Source organism: Pollicipes pollicipes, unplaced genomic scaffold (assembly GCF_011947565.3).
Source record: "Pollicipes pollicipes isolate AB1234 unplaced genomic scaffold, Ppol_2.1 Scaffold_6138;HRSCAF=7277_pilon_pilon_pilon, whole genome shotgun sequence".
NCBI classification, from domain to species: Eukaryota; Metazoa; Arthropoda; class Thecostraca; order Pollicipedomorpha; family Pollicipedidae; genus Pollicipes; species Pollicipes pollicipes.
In genome coordinates this window covers 23931944-23952691 of record NW_023596818.1, presented here as the reverse complement: position 1 = coordinate 23952691, position 20748 = coordinate 23931944, and the positions used below count along the sequence as shown (strand labels likewise).

General features: G+C 62.4%; 1 protein-coding gene across 1 annotated transcript; it reads right to left on the bottom strand.

Moving 5' to 3' along the window:
- Window positions 1-231: 231 nt before the first annotated feature.
- LOC119105487 (uncharacterized) lies at window positions 232-20500 on the bottom strand. The gene is made up of 11 exons (XM_037228954.1): window positions 20420-20500; window positions 13112-13221; window positions 11429-11519; window positions 9142-9225; window positions 5053-5190; window positions 3367-3495; window positions 1904-2962; window positions 1707-1825; window positions 788-1574; window positions 464-661; window positions 232-246 (listed from the first exon to the last, which is right to left on the bottom strand). Exons 1-11 carry the CDS (start codon window positions 20456-20458, stop codon window positions 232-234), a joined length of 2769 nt encoding a protein of 922 aa, XP_037084849.1. The 5' UTR covers window positions 20459-20500.
- Window positions 20501-20748: the final 248 nt, after the last annotated feature.

Below are 20748 nucleotides of genomic sequence, written 5' to 3'. Positions count from 1 at the left end.
CGCGCCGCTGCGGGCTGTCGGGCCGCGTGGGCACCGGCGTCGGTGCCGGCGCTGGCTCGGCGCGCCGATGACTGCGCACGATGGCCGATTCGGAGATGCTGCGACCGCCGACCTGGGCCGGCGACGCGTGCAGGCGGCGCAGCAGCTTCGGCGAGGGCAGTGCCGACTTGGCCGGCGGCGCGGCCGGCGCGGCCGGCGCCGGCTCGGGCGCCGGCCGCACCGCGTCCCGCTTTAGCCGCGCCGACACTTTCGGGGAGGAGGGCGGACGGACACGAGGTATGTTGTTTGTGGAAGAGTGCTTCCGCTTACCAATCAGCGGACTGCGCGGGATGCCCGGCTTCGGCAGCCTTGAAGCGTTCGTCGGCGCCGTGTCGGCGGTCTCGCGCGCGGTCTTGACAGCCGCGCCGCTGCCGCCACGGTCACCACCCCGTTTGCCCTCCGCCGCGGGTGGCGGCCCCTCCACAGGCGGCGTGTACTCCTTGTGGTTGGTGGAGATCTCGGCGCGGTACACAATCACGGCGGGCGCGCCGCTCGCCACATCATCGCCAGACTTCGGCTCAGACCCCGAAGCGGGCACCGTGTCCCGCTCGGCGCTGCACCGCTGCGCCAGCTTCGCCAGCTCGATCGACGCGTCGAGGACGCCCCGGTCGGCGCACGGCCGCTCCGCCGGTGCCGGCGAGGCGACCGCCACGACCGACGCGGCGACGACTCCCCGGTCGGCGCACGGCCGCTCCGCCGGCTCCGGCGAGGCGGCCGCCACGACCGGCGCGGCGACGACGGACGCGGCCGACGAGGAGGAGCGGTCCATGCCGGCGCACGAGGTTGAGTCCGAGTCGGTGCTGGTATTGGGCTCGTGCGCCGTGGCCTGCGCCGCGTCCTGACTCTCACGCTCCTCGATGTAGCGCTGCTGCTCGGTGATAAAGCTCAGCATGGACGTCAGTGCCATCTCCCGGTCGGCCGAGGACGCCGCCGGCTCGTCGTCTCCCTTCGCCGAGGCCTCCGACAGCGCCAGACTCTTGGAGCTCTCGTACTTGACGAGGCGGTAAAAGTCGCGGGTGAAGTCTGTCTCTAAGCTCTCGGCCCGCTCGTCCTCCGAGACGACGCTGACGCACGACATGGCGTCGCTGCCGTTTGAGTTGCGGTTTGCGTCCAGCCTGCCATTCAACGCCTCAAACGTGCCATAACATTCGGTGCTTTTTATGTCGTTCTTGTCGTTGAAGTCTAGAATCGTGTCCTTGACGTCAATGAAGTTGAGCTGTTCGGAGCTGGACCAGCTGATCCTGGGGTCGCCTGAGGGCGACGGCAGTGACAGGTGATCCGGAACATTACCGTACGGCCAGGCGGGCAGCGCCACCGGCTGCTGGCACATGTAGCTGGCGTTGTTCCACAGGCACTCGCTGGCGTCCTCCTCCAGCTCCAGAATGGCCTCCTGGATGTTGGGGAAGGAGCCGACCCGGCTGTAGTCGCTGCTGTCGGCCAGCCGCTCGCTGCCGCCTGTCTCATCGGTGACCTCCGAGCGCAGCTCCTCGGCGGACAGGTGCAGGCTCCAGTCCTCCAGCTCGGCCGCCTCCAGGCTGAAGCAGTTGCGCCAGAGCTCGGAGCAGTCGTCGCGCCACGGCAGCGCCGCCGGCACGAAGACGGGCGAGGGCAGCGGCGTCGCGCCGGCCGCCGACGCCCGCTCCAGGCACGCCTCGCCAGCGGCTCGCCGCAGCGACGCCGTGCGGCGCGTGTCCAGCGTCGAGGTGGCACCGATCTCGAGCGTCGACGAGGAGCGCTCGGGCGCCCCGCCGTCCCAGGGCGGCGCCGCCGGCTCGGGCGCCCAGCGCTTCACGCAGAGCCGCGAGTCGGAGCGGCAGCGGTGGACGGGCCGCGGTCGCGCCGGCACCAGGCAGCTGTGACGCGCCGGGCCGGCCAGCGGCAGGTACAGCACGTCCGGTCCCAGCCGGCGGTCGGTCAGCAGCGCCGGGCGCCGGCCCGGCCGCAGCGACTGGCGCAGCGCTTCCACCAGACACCGCATGTCCTCGCTGTCGCTGGAGCTGGCCGAGGCGGGGCGCTCCTGTTCCAGGCAGGAGGTGCGCCCCTCCTCCTCTTGCACCTCACGCACGTCCTCCAAGCGCGGCCGGCGCGCCGTGCCCGGTTCGGGGTCGGCCGGCGGCTCGGTGCTGGCCGTCGACACGCCCGAGTCGGCCGACACATTCGCCTGCACGTCGCTCGACATGGTGGAGTAGCCCTCGTCGCGCCCCTCCTCGCGCCGCGAGTCGTCGCGCGCCGCCGGACTGCCGGCGCTCGGGGGACAAGAGCTGGCTCGCGCAGCCGCCGCCGGCAACGCTGGCGGCGGCTGCTGCTCGGCCGACGCCTTGGAGAAGACCACACCCGGCAGTGGAAACAGGTTGGACGGCACCGGCGGAAGGTCCGGCTCCAGCGGCAGCACGCCTAGAGTGGCGCATTTTTCAGAGTCGGTCAAGGCGCTCGACAAGTGGGACGTCGCCACCCTTTCAGGTTTGGCCTGGTACACCCGCGGCACTGTGCACTGTTCCGACCCGAGCCTGCTGAGGCTGCGCTGAGCGGCGCTCGCTGAGTCCGCCACCTCACAGAGGCGACGCATAATCCCACTGTCGGCACCGCCCGCCAACGGCGCACTCTGGTGGCCGCCCACAGAACTGCAGCTTGTTCCGGTCGCCGCGGCATGCAGTGCGGGAGTCCGATCGGCTGTCCAGAGAGGCTGCTGCAGCCGGCAGCCACTATCACAAGTGTGACTAGCACAGGCGAGGCAAGCGGCGGGTATATCGCCATCTGTGAGGAGCGAGTCGAACTGAGACCAGTGCGGCGGGCTGGACACTGGCGCAGCCTGCGAGCTCGTCGACGCACTGTAGTGCTCTTCGAGAACGCGCCGCACCTTCGCACACATCATCGTCAGCTGACCGTCGTCAGCTGAGCCGACGCCTGAAGGTGCCGTCGGTGTCTGCAACAGCGGATGGTAGGTCGGCGTGAGGGAGGAAAACAAAGGCGGTGACAATACGCCGCGCCACAAATAAGCTCATCAGCGGGCGTTTCCATGTCATTAAACGCGGGCTAATTGCCACCGAACGCAAACTGCCGCCGACAGAATGCAAAATAACGGAAAATGCAGGGAGAAAAGGAAATGCTCCGTCCACAACCACCCACGAGCCAGCGACAGCAGTGCAGCATCTCCAAACAGCACAGTTTGGCCCGACCGTTACTATTCAGTTTGCGGCCAGCCATCGCCCACAATTGCAGGGCCCGAAACCGCAGGCGGAGGCCGCGGCAGAACGCGCGCGTTCCGGTATCTCCCGAGCGGAGGAACCGCGGCGCCGACCGATAGCGCGAGACGCCGGCGCCACTGACCGTCGGGTGGGCGGCCGGGGACGCCGGCGCGCCCCCAGGCGCGCGGCCGAGCATCGAGTACAGCACAGCGTTCTCATGCTCCAGCTCACGCACGCGCCGACGCAGGTACGCCAAGCCGTTTTGCAGCATCTGCCGGAAAGGCGGCTCGAGGTAATGCTGGAGCGCTCCGGTTGACATCCTGAGGTATGCACGTGAGGGCCTGCAGTCGCCAACGGGCATGGGGGCTGCCGCTACCGCGGTGGACCCCCCCCCCCCCCCCGGTTGGCCGAGCAATGCTGGAATGGCTGGCATTCAAGAACGGCGCTGACAAACATCCGACCGGTTTTGGCAGACAAAGCTAGTTTATTGGGTGAAGACAAGATCGGGTATGCCAATTACGTCAAAATGAAGGCATTCCAAAATGCGGTGTGCATGACCTTCAAGCAGTAAAGTTAAGCGTTCTGCGAACCTTACACTCGGCTTTGCTAACCAGGCTTGGGTACTCGCGTCATCCGTTCTAGGATGTATGACAGCATGATGGTTTCTGCTGAAACTTTCTAAGCAACGCCACTCATGGACGCGCAAGTACGACATTTGCCGACAACGTCTAGTTATTTATGAATGGTTGCCACAGCGGCAGACGACTGGGCGGTCAGTTGCACTTGACTAGCCGCCGTAGCTTGTTGTCTTGCCACATAGCATGTCACGGCAGTTTGCTCAATCGCACTCCATAAAAAACCCGCACGGGACATGAAGCCGGTTAAAGGAATCGGCAAAACCGGTGTGCATGCGTCAGACGGCGAGTCGGCATTCGCCGCCGATGCTATCGCCGCACAGCTATGGCCGCGAGTGCACTGTGGCACTGCGGAGCACAGCATAAGCCCGGCCGTCCAGCTGTCGCGCCGTTCAACTCCTGACCGGTGGTCGTGACGCATGGCTGCTTTGGTCCGGACGTGGCGTTTTTCTAGCGGGGCCTGTCTCCTGTATGCAGGTCAACAGAGGGCCCAAGGAAAGTTGCCGAGGAAGTCTGGCCATTGGATTGCAGAAAAATGCGCTGGAATCGAGACACAACTGAGACGCAGCTGTGTGGGGCCAGTGGCGGAGCCTGGGCTGCGTCCAAGGCAGCGAAGTGACCTGGAAGTGAGCGCCAGATAACCCGCAGGGCTGGAACCGAGTGAGGCGTACCTCAGCTGGAACCGAGTGAGACACACTTAGCTGGAACCCAGTGAAGCGCGCGTCATCTGGAACCGAGTGAGGCGCACCTCAGCTGGAACCGAGTGAGGCGCACCTCAGCTGGAACTGAGTGAGGCGCACCTTAGCTGGAACTGAGTGAAGCGCACCTCAGCTGGAAGTGAATGAGGCGCACCTCAGCTGGAACTGAGTGAGGCGCACCTCAGCTGGAACTGAGTGAGGCACACCTCAGCTAGAACTGGGTGAGGCGCGCCTCAGCTGGAACTGAGTGAGGCGCGCCTCAGCTGGAACTGAGTGAAGCGCACCTCAGCTGGAACTGAGTGGAGCGCACCTCAGCTGGAACTGAGTGAAGCGCACCTCAGCTGCAACTGAGTGAGGTGCGCCTCAGCCGGAACCGAGTGTCAGACAGCTTAGTTTGCTGAAGCTCGGTACGAGACAGCTGACTAAGCTGTGGTACGAATTGTGATACAGCCCAATGAGTAGCGTCTGAGCAGGAAGCGACAGGCGGTCTCTCACCTTCTGTTTGAAGAGCGCCTGCACGATCTGGTAAGCCATGTCATCCAGCCAGCGCTCCGAGCGGCGCTCCCGCTCGGTCTGCTCCGCCTCCAACGCCCTGACCTTGACCTCCAGGTCAGCACGACTCGGCGACCCCGGCTAGAACAATGAGAGCGGCCTCAGTGACCAACTGAGCGCAGACGGAGTCCCCAAATACACGCGGAAGACATCGCTTCTAAACCACTAATGACTCAACCTCAAACAGAACAAACATTATTGGATGTAATATGCGATGCCATGCCTAGGACGATTCAATCAGGCAAGTCATTAAGATAGCATATTAAAATAGCCCTTCCCCTCCTCTAAACTTAATTAGAATCCATCAGGTGGCCTCGGAGCTCCCTGTCGGCCCTCTTCGCCGGGGCCAACTCCAAAACGGCGCACCGGAGCGCGTGTTCCGACCTGTCCCCGTCAAATCAGCGGCGCCAGGGGCATGTCCGTCACGACGGGCCAAAATCTCACGGCTCTCTCAGCCGACAGCTGCCGCATCGATCCCGCAGTCTCCGCTTTGTCCCTTTGTCCTCCGTCGACTGCGCGGCGGCCGCCAGCACTGGATGACGTCATAAAGAGACTTCCTCGCACACCACGCAGATTTGTCTCGGCCATGCGCGGTCCAATATGGCGAGTCAGTTCCGCCCACGGCGCAATATGCCGGAAGTCAGCTCCGCCCGTGGCGCGATATGCCGGAAGTCAGCTTCGTCCAAGGCGTCACACGGCGGAAGTCAGCTCCGTCCAAGACGGTGGCCTCATCCCCAGCTATCGTTGCATATTAGCATTGACTGCGGCGCCCATTTTCCGCGCTGGCAGTCGTAAATCTCGGGCGGTGAATTAAACATGAAGACAATCGTCATAACAGCGTGCTGCCGCTTATCAGGCGGAAAATGCTGAGGGCTCGAAAAGGCGTCATTTATTTCGACGCGCGACGAAGGCCGCAGTCGAAAAGCGGACACAACTTAAGTTCTCGGCTGCTGACCGTCAAATGACACAAATGCAGCAAGTAGACGCCTCGTCTAGCGTCATATTTCCATGACAGTCGTCCCTTGAAAGGCCATGAATAATGCATGACCCGGTTCAAGACGACATGTAAATTACTCCGCGGACGTGAGTGTCGCACACTCGCTGAGCGATTCTCGGTCGGGAGCGTTTGAGCCCGGTGCGCCCGTGACGGCGAGAGGCTGAGCTCCGCTCTGACGGCCGAGTTCGCCGCCATCAAACCCCGCCGATCGGGACCAATCAAGCCGGCCGCACCACTCATCGCCGCCAGCCGTAAAGCGGCGCGCCCGCCGGCCGCGTGCCACCGCGCCGCTGCCCCGGCTCGGAGACTGGGAACCGGTACATCCCCCAGCTCGCCGCCGCGCTCTGCCCGCTGCCTGTCTCTAGGGGCGGCCTCGCCGATGTCTGCGACCTGTGACCGGCGAGCCACGGACAAAGAGGTCCGGCGCACGGCGCACGTGCCGGAGCGGGCCCTATTACGGCCGCCTCCGTCCATACGCCGGACATTTGTCAGCTGTCGCCCGCACAAAATGATCCCGCCGGTCCGCGGAGGAGACCGGTCTGGCGCTTGGGGCGCCGCAGTGTCAGGCTTCCCGGAATGGCTCCATTCAGTCGGATCAGCCGTAGTTCCGGCGACAGCGGAGTGGCGGCGCCGACCGCCAGCGCCGGGCGAGCCGACTGCTGCGGCGGCGCGTGTGCAGCTGCCTTCGCAGCCTGTTCCGCAGCCCGGTTACGGATTACGCGACCGGTTCCCGCCGGTCTGCCCGCCCACTCTCGCCAAACTGCTGAGCGCACTCTCGAGATCGGACAGGGGCGCCAGAAACGCCGCTCCCAAAAATGTCGGCCGCCTGTCTAGCAGCTCGCGCGACGTCAGCGCCGACGGTGCCCCCTCCGCTCCCTGCCTTGGTAAGCTCACGCAATCCGCCGGCGACATGGGCTGAAAGCGGGTCGCAACGCCCTGCACAGACGCCGCTTGCCAATTGCCTCAGCATCCACCCCTTGCGCTGGCGCCGGTTCCGTTGGCGCGGCCGGCCGTGCCGTTCCCGTCGCAGTGGCCCTCCGTCTTCATCGTGTCTCCCTTGGCTGATCCGGCGTCGCGTGGGGCGCAATTAGCGGGCGTAATTGGCCAGCGGAGTAGGGGCGTGGCGCGGCGGGGACAGGCACCGCCCGTCGGCGGAGACAGGCGCCGCTGGTCAGCGGAGACGGGCAGAGACAGGCATGGCTTGACGGCGGGGACAGACGCCGCTCGTCGGCGGAGACAGGCACCGCTCATCGGCGGAGACAGGCGCCGCTGGTCAGCGGAGAAGGGCGCCGCTCGTCGGCGGAGACAAGCGCCGTTTGTCGGCGAAGACAGCCACCCCTAGTCGGCGGAGACAGGTGCCTCTAGTCGGCGTAGACAGGCGCCGCTCGCCGCTAGTGCAGTAGACCGATCAATAGGTAACGCGTTCTCCCGTACCGGTCACTAAACAATGCCGGCAGTCACCAGCGGTCACCACCCGTCACCATCGTCACCACCGTCACCACCCGTCACTATCCGTCGCCACCTGTCGCCATCTACCACCATCGGTCACCAGGGCCGGCGCAGCAGGGGGAGGTGGCGGATGGGCAAGAGTATATTTCGACCCACTCATAATTTTCGGAAGCCCCTTTTTTCTAAGCCCAAGGCATGGTAGTAAGTCGTAGATTTCAAAATTCTCATCAAGGAGGTCTCCATAAAACTAGAGAGTATTGCATCGGGTCCAGAGGAACCTTTTCTACATCAAGGGGCCCGTTTTTGAATCATGAAACCACCTTTATGAATACGGTAGCCCATGTTCTAGATAAGTGGGCCTAATACTATGCTAAGGAGGCCTTTTTGTTGGCTCCGAAGACCCCCGCTACGAACTACATGGCCCCTGGTCTGGGTTAGGAAGCACTCTCTTTATTCAGGAGGCCCTATTTCTGGAACAGGAGGACCCTTCCATGCATCAGGTGGCCGTGGTTTAGGATCAGGATGCCCTGTTTTGGGATAACGAGGTCACTCAGCTGGATTTAGAGGTTCTTTTCGGGAATTGGAAGATTCTGTTATGGACCAGGAGGCCCTGCTATGCATCAGGAGGCCCTTTCTGAAACAGTTTACCCTGTTTAGGGTAGCGAAACCCTTTACTGGATAATGAGAAGGTCCCTTCTGGACCCTTAAATTGTTGACATTTATGCATTTGTGTAGTGGATATATATATATATATATATATATATATATATATATATATATAATGCATACAAAAATTTGATGTGAGGACACATGCTCCAGGTGCCTCTCCCTTTAAACGCGACACTAGCTGGGAGGTCCCCCTGTGAGGAGGCCCAATTTTGTCCGGCAGGGCCCCTAGAAAATCCTGCCCCCAACCCAAAATCCGTGACGCTGCCCCTGCTCTTCGTCATTTGCTTCCACCCGTCACCGCCGGTCACCATCCGTCAACACCCGTCATCATCCGTCACGACCCGTCACCACCAACCACCACCTGTCACCCCGCCGGCCGTCACTCGCCGGAGCGGTCGAGAGAGCGCGCGGTGGCTTGTGGTGCGGTACCATCAGCAGCCGCACTTGTACGGGAAAATGGGAAGGTGGCCATACCCACAACGGAGATCGACCATGCTGCTGGTACCGACACGACGCCGAGATGGAAAAGGCGTGGACTGGCTGATACGGCAGGTAATGCTGTCTGCTGGGACCCTATGAGAGAAAGGCTGCAAATTACGAGTGACACTAGAGGCGGGATGGTGTGTTTGTGGATCCTCAGACGTTGACTGCGCCGCTGCTGCTGACGGGGAGTTTAGCTGAGGGAAGAGGGGGGGGGGGGGGGTCGCAAGATGACTGCAAAAGCACCTACATAGCGCCAATTAGCAAGACCGAGGGAGGCAACCCTGCTTCAGAGTACCAGCTCGCTATCTCCTCCGGCTGCCCGGCTCCATGCTCCAGGCCCCAGAGCCCGTCGCCGCCCACCCGGCCCGGCAACGCCCGGCCGCCCTGCCACGGCGCGGCGGACGGCCGTCAGTGGTTCGCGAGGTGGACCGTACCTCTGTCGGCGGCGGCGCTGCTTGCAGTCGCTCCAGCTGCGCCGTCAGCTGCTGGATCTGGCCCAGCCACTGCTGCCGCTCCGTCTGGGGGACGAGGGGTGGCGTTAGGTGTATCTGGCCCAGCCACTGCTGCCGCTCCGTCTGGGGGACGAGGGGCGGCGTTAGGTGTATCTGGCCCAGCCACTGCTGCCGCTCCGTCTGGGGGACGAGGGAGCGGCGTCAGGCGCATCACTGGCGCGCTGACAGACAATGCCATTCAGAGTGCATGGCCATGGACAAACGGGACATCCTGCGTCAGAGCACAACTCATGTCTTCGGGGGGGGGGGGGGGGGGGGCACTAAGACACTGCTCGTAGAAAACGGTGAGCCCGTTCAAATGTTTGTATGAGCGTGGGAAATGTCGCACCTACCGGTTTCCCAACTGCAAACAAAATCTGGAAAATGCAGAGTATTTCAGTAGCAAGACGTCTGATGTGAGGTCCGCCAAGTTCGGAGTCAGCGACATGCGCCGCGTTATGAACAGCTCGTGTCAGTACAATAGGTCATACCTTCTCCTGTCAGTGCGAGACACAAGTGTCAGCGAAACACGTCTATGCATACAGCGAAGCACAGCACGCCAGCAGCTAGTCAGCAGAAGAAATCACAATATTCGCCGGAAGAGTGCACAGCGCACGCAACAACCAAAGACCGTTCATCCATCGCGCAGCACAGCTGCACGAGTAGCAGACAGTCAGCACCGAGACAACAATAACCCCTCCGTACAGTAGCAGACAGCCAACACCGAGGCGACAACCACTCCGCACAGTAGCAAACAGCCCACACCGAGGCGACAACCATTCCATACAGTAGCAGACAGCCAACACCGAGGCGACAACCCCTCCGCACAGTAACAGGCATAACACCGAGGTGACAACCCCTCCGTACAGTTGCAGACAGCCACCAACGAGGCGGCAATCCCTCCGTACAGTAGCAGACAGCCAACACTGAGGCGACAACCCTTTCGCACAGTAGCAGACAGCCAACACTTAGGCGACAACCCTTTCGCACAGTAGCAGATAGCCAACACTGAGGCGACAACCACTCCGCACAGCAGCAGACAGCCACCAACGAGGCGGCAACCCCTCGGTACAGTAGCAAACAGCCAACACTGATGCGACAACCCTTTCGCACAGTAGCAGACAGCCAACACTGAGGCGACAACCCTTTCGCACAGTAGCAGACAGCCAACACTGAGGCGACAACCACTCCGCACAGTAGCAGACAGCCACCAACGAGGCGGCAACCCCTCGGTACAGTAGCAGACAGCCAACACTGATGCGACAACCCTTTCGCACAGTAGCAGACAGCCACCAACGAGGCGACAACCCCTCCGTACAGTAGCAGACATAACACCGAGGTGCCAACCCCTCCGTACAGTAGCAGACAGCCACCGAGGCGACGACCCCTCCATACAGTACACAATCCCGCACCACATGGCGTGGTCTCGCCCCCCCCCCCCTTCCCACACACATACACACGCGACTCAACCCACTCTGGAGCGCAGCCAGCAGCCCATCCGCCCGGCGGCGGCGACGATGCCGCACGAGCCCCCGCGCCGGCGCCGGTCCGCCCGCGGTGGACCCAGCCGCCCCAGCCGCTCGCTGGCCGACGCCGGAACGCCCGTGGTGGACACAGCCGCTCCAGCCGCTCGCTGGCCGACGCCGGAACGCCCGTGGTGGACACAGCCGCTCCAGCCGCTCGCTGGCCGACGCCGGAACGCCCGCGGTGGACCCAGCCGCTCCAGCCGCTCGCTGGCCGGCGCCGGTCCACCCGCGGTGGACCCAGCCGCTCGCTGGCCGGCGCCGGAACGCCCGCGGTGGACCCAGCCGCTCCAGCCGCTCACTGGCCGGCGCCGGTCCACCCGCGGTGGACCCAGCCGCTCGCTGGCCGGCGCCGGAACGCCCGCGGTGGACCCAGCCGCTCCAGCCACTCGCTGGCCGGCGCCGGAACGCCCGCGGTGGACCCAGCCGCTCGCTGGCCGGCGCCGGAACGCCCGAGGCGATTTGCCCCGTCAGCGGCGCACCGACCGGCCGTAAACCAGGCGCGCATCGACAGGCGGCCGCGGCCGCGCCACTTCATCACCGGGATTATCATGGGCGGCGGACGCGGCATTACCTAATTGGTGTCTGAGCGGAGATGGAGGAGAGTGGGGCCGGCGACGGCGAGCGGCTTACGCCAGCGGCCGGCGGCACTCACAAAGCCGGCCGCCCTAGCCGGGCACAAAGGCACTGCTGCGACTCCCACCCACCTCGTGCGAGCTCAGCAGGGCGTTCGCGTCCGCCAGCTTTTTGTCGGCCTCGGCACGTGCCAGCTCGGTGGCTCGCAGTCGCCCTTCCGACCTGCCGGAGGGGGAGGGGAGGGAGATCAGCGGGGAGCCAACGACGGCAGGGTATTTGTTGACACGGACAACTGTTATAGGGCAATCAGTGTCACCATTTCTTATAACGGCTGTGAGGTTCGTGCCAGCAAAACATGGGTTTGAGAACGCTCTAGCGGACCTGACTAGCCATGACACTGCGTGAGGGCCAGTGGCCGTGACTATTCTGGACGAGAGTGAAAAGCTTGTTGAAAGGGTGATTGCCCTTCAGTGCTGCCGTATTCGTGGAGGTCGCTGAATGCCAGTGTGAGTAAAGGACTTGTCAGTTGACAAAGTTAAACAGATGACATCCAGACTCCTGGTAGTTTTAGTGCTGTGGCGCCCACGCTTCAGGTCAAATGATAGTCATCCGCAAAACTTCCTCTTCAGGGGCGTATTTCCGCAGTATGAGCTGGGGGCCAAACAGAAAAATGGCGACCCCTCCCCCAAATACGCCAACAAGCGAGTTTCTTATCGGATATGGTTCACTTGCTTCTCAAAGTTGGGCGTTGGTGCCCAACCTGAATAGGAAAGCACATCCCTGGCTCTTTCCGTTTCTACCCTGGCGTCTGGCGGCTTAAAACGCCTATCGCTTGATAAACGCTGGAGTCATCTCCTGGCCCGCGTTTGCATCTATCTACTCGACAGAAAGCTAGAGCAATCGGATTAGGGCCCAGTTGGCTCCTCCCCCGACCGGCGTGCTCGGACTGATCTAGTGGCCGCGGGCGCGCTGGAACTCAGAAGCGCCGACGCGCCATCTGTCGGCAATATCCGAGCGTGACTTCGATCTGCCGCGAATTTCCGGCAGCATTTCCGAGCAGGCAGTCATCAGGACCAAGTTGGCGAGCTTTACGGCATTGGAAAATTGCCTCCAACAGGACGCACCCAATAGCTTATTTTGTCTTGATAAATTGAGCAAGATGTCCCAGACAATGAAATATGAGCACGCGGAAAAATCATCCAGATTCATCCACAGGCATTTTAAAATAGATGACACATGCGATGTGCTCCACCAAAATGTATGTGACTCAGGACGATCAGCCATAGTTGTACTACTTTTGACTGCAAAAACGCATGTTTGTCTCGTTGGAAAGGAAGCAGATTAAAACAATACTGGTGGCAACGTTCAAATAAAATGTAAAAACGTAATTTGTTAACACAGGCTGATCGTAGAGCGTGCACATTCAAAGAGCGCGAATACGCAATAAAATAAAGAAACATTAAATAACTGGAGTCATTGGACAAAAAGCGTGGCGAGTGTGCTCCACTGATTGCTTCACGCAGATCACGACTTTCGTGACGTGGCTCGCCCAGTTCCATCTCGGCTGACAGTGGAGACCACTCGACCATCGTCCCACGGCCCGCCGCGAAACCTTCCGCGGCTCCGGTAGTCCCCCCCCCCCCCCTCTGACCATGGTGACTTCCATGGTCCGCAATGTGTCACGTCTGTCATTTAGGTGACGTGACATCATCATATCACTATCGTGCGCGAGCCAAGTGACATAATCCGGGCCATGGGAACTCCGTCACCTGCCCCCCGTGACCTCCCTCACGGGGAATCTGGCGCGTCCTCACCTCTGTAGCTCGTCCTGCATGGAGAGGATGCGATCCCGACACCGGTCGTTGTCGACGCTCATGTTGAGCAGCTGTCGGTTCTGCCGGCCGCGACTCTCACCTGCCGACCTCTGCAACAAGAAAGAGGGATGCGTCAGCAAAATGCAACGCGAAAACATTCAACACTTTTTTCTTGTCTTTCGTCACTATTACCTGTGTGGGGCACTAAAGGCAACGACAAAACAGCCGGTACTCATGCACAGTACAGTCAAATTATGATCATCGTATGAGGGAATATGATATAATAATATAGTACGAACTGTTACACCCATGGCGAATAAATACGTGCATGCAGCCAAGTGCAGCGAACAATATAAATTTGAAAGTGGCACTACAGCATAAAAGCCAAAAAAATGACTGCATGATAATACGCCATAAAAAGTCAGCGGGCAAACGCACTGGACTTAGCACGACAGAGAAATCCCCGACTGAACTGTCTACATCTGACATGCACTTGTCCCTTTCTCTGAAAGTCCAAGGGGGGGGAGGGGCAGACGAAAAGAAAGCTACAAGTCAGCCGGCACGCGAGCATACCCATAAGTGATTGAAGCGAGCACAACATTGACCTTCACATGCGTGGCCTCTGATGATGATAATACGTGGTTTAGTGGCGCCTGGACATCGCTGATCATTTTGTGGCCTTACGAAGCAGTCAAATGAAGTATTTGGTCTTTAATTATCTCCCCTGGCCACGATAGTCTTCATAAAAATGAAAAAGTGCCCTCAAGCATAAATATAGTTACACACGCATGGGGCTATGTCGACAACGCCGCTGGATGTTTATAAACCATACTGATGTCCAAGTTGAAGAAAAACGCAGCGAGAAGTGCCACCTCGCAGCACGGAGTTTCTCAGACCTGCTGTGCAAGAGTCGCTGTAGGACAGTACGTGGCTCCCGCCGCGTCATAATCACGACAAGAGCCTCGGACACACTCGACAAGAGCCTCGGACACACCCGAACGCGAGTCGGCCGCTGCGCCCATCACGCCGACCTCTGCCCGGCGCCGCAGTCGGGGGGTGCTCCCCGGGGTCAGCACCGCGCCGCCGCCGGGCTCGCTGCGGCCGCCGGTGCGCCAGCAACGCCGCGAAACTTTTCCGACCGACGCCGCCGTCCATAATTCAGCCGGGAGCCGGATAGCGGGCCGCACGCCGAGCCGGCGCCGGCGGCGGCTGAAGTCTCGCAGTCAACACCGGATCTGTGTGGTGTTGATTGATGGCTCGAGGGCCGCCGGCCAGCGGGGCCGTACGACTGGCCCAGGGGGGGGGGGGGGGGCTGCAGCGTGAGCGGCATCGGCGGGGCGGCGGCGGGGTGAGACTGCGGCGGGCGCGTCCCGAAGGTCAGAGCGGCTGGCGGCTGGAGGAGGAGCTGGAGGAGGGAAAGAAGGAGATGGAGGAGGAGCGGGCTGGAAACGGCCGGGGAGCGGGAGGAGGAGCGGGCGGAGAAGCGGGCGAATGAGCGGGCGAAGGAGCGGCAGACGGAACGGGCGGAGGAACGTGCGAAGGAGCGGCAAAAGGAGCTGGCGGAGGAGGAGCGGGCGGAGGAGCGGAGGAGGAGCGGGGGGATGAGCGGCAGGAGGAGCGGGCGGAGGAGCGGGCCGAGGAGGGATAGAGGGAGCAGGAGGAGGAGCAGGAGGGAGAATCTAGTTGGGGTGACGATCGGTCGCTACTGTGACGGGCGCCGCTGCGGCGCTGCGGCGAGCTGAAGGGAGCGCTCCCAACTCGTGACCGGAAAGCGACGGGTTGAGTCAGGACTGCCAGACAACAGACGAACAACGAAACGGCTACTTCCTTGCCACGGCATCCGAGACGGAACAAAGAGGGGCATCGACGTCACCGGAAGTGTCAGGCTTTCGCCCCTTCCCCAACCAAACGGCAAACCGGCGGATACGTTACCAGATTCCAAGATCCCGAAATCATGGAGCCCTCCCTATGGGGTCCTGGACCCACTTTGCAGACCCAGGCACGTGTCAGCGCTCAAGTCTGTCTAAGTATCGCTGAGTCCTCAGTGATTTCAGAATTAAGCCAATCGGACGTGTCTCAGCCTAAGCCGTGCAGGCGCTGCATCCGTTGGCGCATTTGGCGACGATTAGAGCCACACCCCCGCGTCCGCTCTGCGACGGCGGCAGATCAGAGACCACCAGCGGCACCAGCAGCGGCGCGTCCGTTCACCCCACGGCTCGGTATCATTGAAGGGTTTGACACTTGACACGTTACACTCGGCCGTCAGCGGTCTTTACGCTTGACACACTTGACACTCAGCGGTGCACCAGTCCGATGCACTGTTCCGTGCACTGGCACGTGGTCTCTCCTGTACGATGGGCTTCAGCGCGGCCGGCCTCCGACCGCCAGCCGACTATCTGAGCCGTCCAACTCACAGCCCACCAAGGCCCGGTTCTCAAGCACCGGGCCGAAAGCTGATGGCTGCCGATGGCTGTTGCGGACAGAGAAAAGCGAGCAGCAGTTATCAGCGTCCGCTTTACTTGTAATCAGCTTTAACTGACTGCAACGTTCATACTTCCTGATTGGCACCCATCAGGCCTAATCGTGTTACTGGCAGCTCTAAGAAGCGCAGCGCTCGACGGATGAGGCTTTTCCTATGAGGCTTATACCTTTCAACGATCGGTAGATATGATAGCGGAATCTAAACCCAGAAAACAGCCTGTCCACGTGGAATGTCATGGCGAAAACATATGATTCATATAAGACGCCATCCAGTTCATCAAGGATAAATTCAGTTCACTGCACCATAAGCCGGAAGGTGCCGAAGATCCCAAGCCACGTGGCGCGGTCCGCAACAGTTCGAATTCGGTGCAATGATGCAGTATAGCATAGGTGCCTTGCAAACACACCTACAAATTTCACACACATTATACGTTGCGGCAAACGGTGCTACAGGTGGTGACGGTAGCTTTTGACAAGTTGTGACGATGACCTGACGGATTGCAACGCCGGCTGTCACGGGTTGTGTCGTGACACTGACTGTTGCATGTCGTGACAATGATTCTGCCAAGATATGATCATACGCGCACGCCGTAAACAATGCGGGCACCACGGCAGCCAGAATCTGCGACTGAAAGAACAACTGGAGCAGGTGGTCTTAAATAGTCCGATCGCAAGACGATAATTTCAACTAACCTCAATTCATAAACAGCCAACACATATCGCGATTGCCCTGCAATACCTTTGAAGGCAGCGAGGCTCGTGGTTCGCCTCACAGCCGCGGGATGGCGCCCCAATCGGCCACCGGCGGCGGCGTGACTGGGGCTGTTACAAACGCCCCATCGACATGATACCGGGCCCCACTAAATAACCGGCTGCGCAGGGTGGCGGCGGCGGCGGCGGCGGCGGCGGCAGCGGCGGGGGTGGCGGTACAGTGACTCAACAAATCAATGGTTTTCGGGAGGCTCGCGGCGGCACTGAGTCACACCCAGCTGAGCGGGCGGCCGCACAGACGGCGCGGCGGGAGGGGGCGTGTCATCCGAGCGTAGCGCGTGCCCCGCGTACGGCCGGCGCCGGCGGCGGCGGCGGCGGCGGCGGCTGGTCCGCCGGGCGCGCGTGGCTCGTTCGCGGCCGCCGTTGTCCGGGGTGAGGAGCGACTCGCGGGACGAGCCCGCCCCGCCGCAGGGCGCCGGCGAGGCGGGCCGGCCGGCGAAGATTAGCAGACACAAAGGCCGAGCCAGCGTGTGGGGCAGAGCGAGAGAAATGACGTTTAGCGGCGGCGGCGGCGGCGGCGGCTCCGAAAATCCATCACCGAGTCGCGCTTGGGGTGGTGGAAATGATGCTGAGCTCTCTAGCCAGTCAGATGGTCTGAATACCACCTATCTTTGTCTCTGCCTCTTCCTCTGTCTCTGTTTTTGTCCTTGTCTCTGTCTCTGTCTCTGTCTCTGTATCTGTCTCTGTCCCTGTCCCTGTCCCTGTTTCTGTCCCTGTCCCTGTCCCTGTCCCTGTCACTGTCCCTGTCCCTGTCTCTGTCTCTGTCTCTGTCTCTGTCTCTGTTTCTGTCTCTGTCTCTGTCTCTGTCTCTGTCACCGTCCCCCTCCCTCGTTTTCTCTTCCTTTGCCTCTATTTATTTCCTTTCTCTACTTTCTCTTACTCTCTACCCCTCTCTCTTCCTAACAACGTTTTCGCATTACGCTAGAACTGCCTTCCATGATTACATCTACATCCAAAAGCTTTCGGGTCATGCGTCGAGCATGCCCCCGCACAACGGTGAGGTGCCTCCTCCTCTTCCCACCCCCACCGTCTGCATGCATAATGCAGCCATCTCGGGGAACATGCATGCACGTCAAAGCAATGAACTGTTGGCCTGAGATGCTGCCACCAAGGCACTGCTATCGGTCTGCCACTGAGGCACTGCCGGCACTGCCACTGAGGCACTGCTATCGGTCGTCTTATTCGTCGGCGCATTCGCTCTGAGCGGACGCGAACAAAACCGTGCCCATCCTGCATACACACTCACAGAGAGCATATCGCGAACCAATCACGAGCAGCCCAGCGTCCTGGACTTGCCACACCAAAGGCAAATTCAGGCATTTCAATGACTGCATTTAACCTGACTGGTTTTGTTTACACAAGCCTATCAACATGCTTTGTAGGTACACAAACATTAGTAAAATTAGGTAAGTTTTCCCGTTTCTTCTTCGACGTTTTTTTAACGCAGGACCATATATCACTAAATTAAGGACATAAAATACACCTTCCATGTCCTGAGACCTTCGATCTTCCGATCCCAAGGCATTGACTAGTTCCTAGTTCATACTAGTCCCCCGCTTGAAGAGTTTGCAACGACAAGTTCAGTTCCATACGCGCATAGCACTCCTCGCGGCCAAGAAGTTCCACCGTGCGCTTCTCCGAAACGCAGCTGAACCCGACCGCCAACTCTCCGCGCCAGGCCATCGTGCCCCAGTTTGGCGCAGTGCAGGGCCGGCCGGCGTAGCGTGCCGAGCGCGGCGCCTCGACCGCCGCCCGGCCGCCCTGGGACCGGGCTGGGAGCTGCGGCCCGCGGTGGCGGGGCTATCCTGGGACCGGGCTGGGAGCTGCTGCCTCCGGTGCCGCGGCCGCCCTGTGGGTGGTCAGGGAGCTGCGGCCCCCGATGCCGCGGCCGCCCTGGGAGTGGTCAGGGAGCTGCGGCCCCCGGTGCCGCGGCCGCCCTGTGGGTGGTCAGGGAGCTATGGGCCCCGGTGCCGCGGCCGCCCTGTGGGTGGTCAGGGAGCTATGGGCCCCGGTGCCGCGGCCGCCCTGTGGGTGGTCAGGGAGCTGCGGCCCCCGGTGCCCCGGCCGCCCTGGGAGCGGGCTGGGAGCTATGGGCCCCGGTGCCGCAGCCGTCCTGGGGGTGGTCAGGGAGCTGCGGCTCCCGGTGCCGCGGCCGTCCTGGGGGTGGCAAGGGAGCTGCGGCCCGCGGTGCTGGGGCCACCCTGGGAGTGGTCAGGGAGTTGCGGCCCCGGTGCCGCAGCCTATCTCTCGGTCACACGTCAACAGCGCGTGACTGGAGAGCCATCGGTCAATACGACAGCGATGGCGAACAGCACGGGCTGTCATCACATTAGCCGACACGGACGGGGCTGGGCCGGCACGGGCAGCACTGTCATCTGTGGTCTGGGTCAGCACAGAGAGGGCTGTCATGCGTGGTCTGGGTCGGCACGGGCAGGACTGTCAGCGGGGTCTGTGTGCCGGGTCGAGGACGGTCTGTGGGTCAAGGGACGTCTGCACCAGCGCTGGGAGAGCAGTTAAGGGAGGTCTGTGCCATCGCGGAGAGGACGGTCAGGGCTGGTCAGTACTGGCACTGAAAGGACAGTCAGGGGTGGTCTGCGCAAGCTCTGGGAGCGCCGCCAGGGGTGACTTGAGTCAGCATGGGGAAGACGGCCAGGGGTCATCTGGTCAGCATGGGGAGGACGGCCAGGGGTCATCTGGTCGGCAGGGGGAGGACGATCAGGGGTCATCTGGTCGGCAGGGGGAGGACGGCCAGGGGTCATCTGGTCAACCGGGGGAGGACGACCAGGGGTCATCTGGTCAGCAGTGGGAGGACGACCAGGGGTCATCTGGTCAGCAGGGAGAGGACGACCAGTGGACCCGCCTGTGCCGCCCGGGCCGGTAGCCCTTCAGCCAGGAGAACACGCCGACACAGGGTGACCCGGCGTCAGTGAGCGGACTGATCCGAGCCGACACTCTCGCCGGCCGCCGCACGGGGGCCCGGCCACGCTAATCCGGCCGCATATGTCCATCCGTCGTGACGCCGGTGACCAGAGGTGCGGCGCGGCCCAGGTGACGCCGCGCGTGGTTACCCGCCGCGCCCAGCGTGACGGTGCGGCCGCGGCCGATAGCCCTATCGGCGCGGGTGACACAGCAGCCGCCGGCAGCGGCGCGGCGCCCGGTCCGGCAGATAGCGGCCGCTTCCTGCAGCCGCTGCCGGCACGGCACGTGGGTGCACCTCCTCGGAGGGCGGGCGCTTAGCGGTGCCGGCGGCGGGGCGCGAGGCGAGCGGCCCCACTGACAGATCGATCTGGCGCGACGGACAGGGGGAGGCCGGCGGCGCCGCGAGCTGGGGCCCGTCGTCCAATGTCAACCGGCCGGGGGCCCTCGCCGCCCCGCTCGGTGTGTACCGACCGGCGAGACACTTGCGGGGCAGGTGTCCGAGTGGTTAGGGTGTCCGAGTGGTTAGGGTGTTACGGTTAGGGTGGTTAGGGTGTCCGCTCAGGGTGGCAGCGCGCACGTTCCGCGATGCCAGCGAAGAACAACCGGCTGGTCAGCAGGTAACGGCCGGCTGGTCGCTGTGCGTGTCCAGACGGGGGACGCGACGAGGACTTTTTCAGGGTCACGTGGCTGAAGCGACCGCCGCGGCGTGTCAGCAGAGCCAGGAGCGAAAGCCTCACTTCGGCGAGAGGGATAGCCAGCCTCTTCGGCTTATCCCGAACACAACCGCGACAGGCGCGCCCATGCAGGGAGTCCCCGAGAGGCCGCTAGCTGGCCGGCTGCCACAATTGGTCACGTGGCCGTCACGTGGGCGTTGTCCGCCGGCGCGGCAACCTGACGGCAACAAAGCACGTGCCGGCGTTGCGAATCTATCACCCTGCTCGGAACGAGCCGTGATACATGGAAAGCCGACGGCATCGCGTACATCTGAGACACGTACATCGGCACGTACATCGTGCATCCGGCCGCACGCACACCCGCGCCGCACGGTTGCTTGCGCTGGGCCGCGTCGAGCGCAGCGGCTCCCCACCGGCTGGGGGTCTGCTCACCGTTAGCACGACCCCAAGTCGGCCCACTCACCCGACCGGCGAGCATCCGGCTGCCACCTCCAAGGCTCATGACCGCCGCCGCGCGAGCCGGCGCACCAGGCCCGCACTTCACTCGCCCTCCTCCGGACGTCGCCACGGCCCGAGCCCAGCGCGTGACGCGAAGCCGACCCGCCGTGCGCCCCGCTGGCGCGCGCCGGTCCCGATCGTGGCCCGCCCGAGGCCGCAGCCACGCCGGCCCGCAGCCGTCTGCCACGCTGCCGGCCGGCGCCGTCGGCGGCGACGCGGCGTCGGCTGCGCGCGCGGACGAGCGGGAGAGCCGGCGCCGACCGGCGGGATATCGGCCGATCGATATGCCGTTCT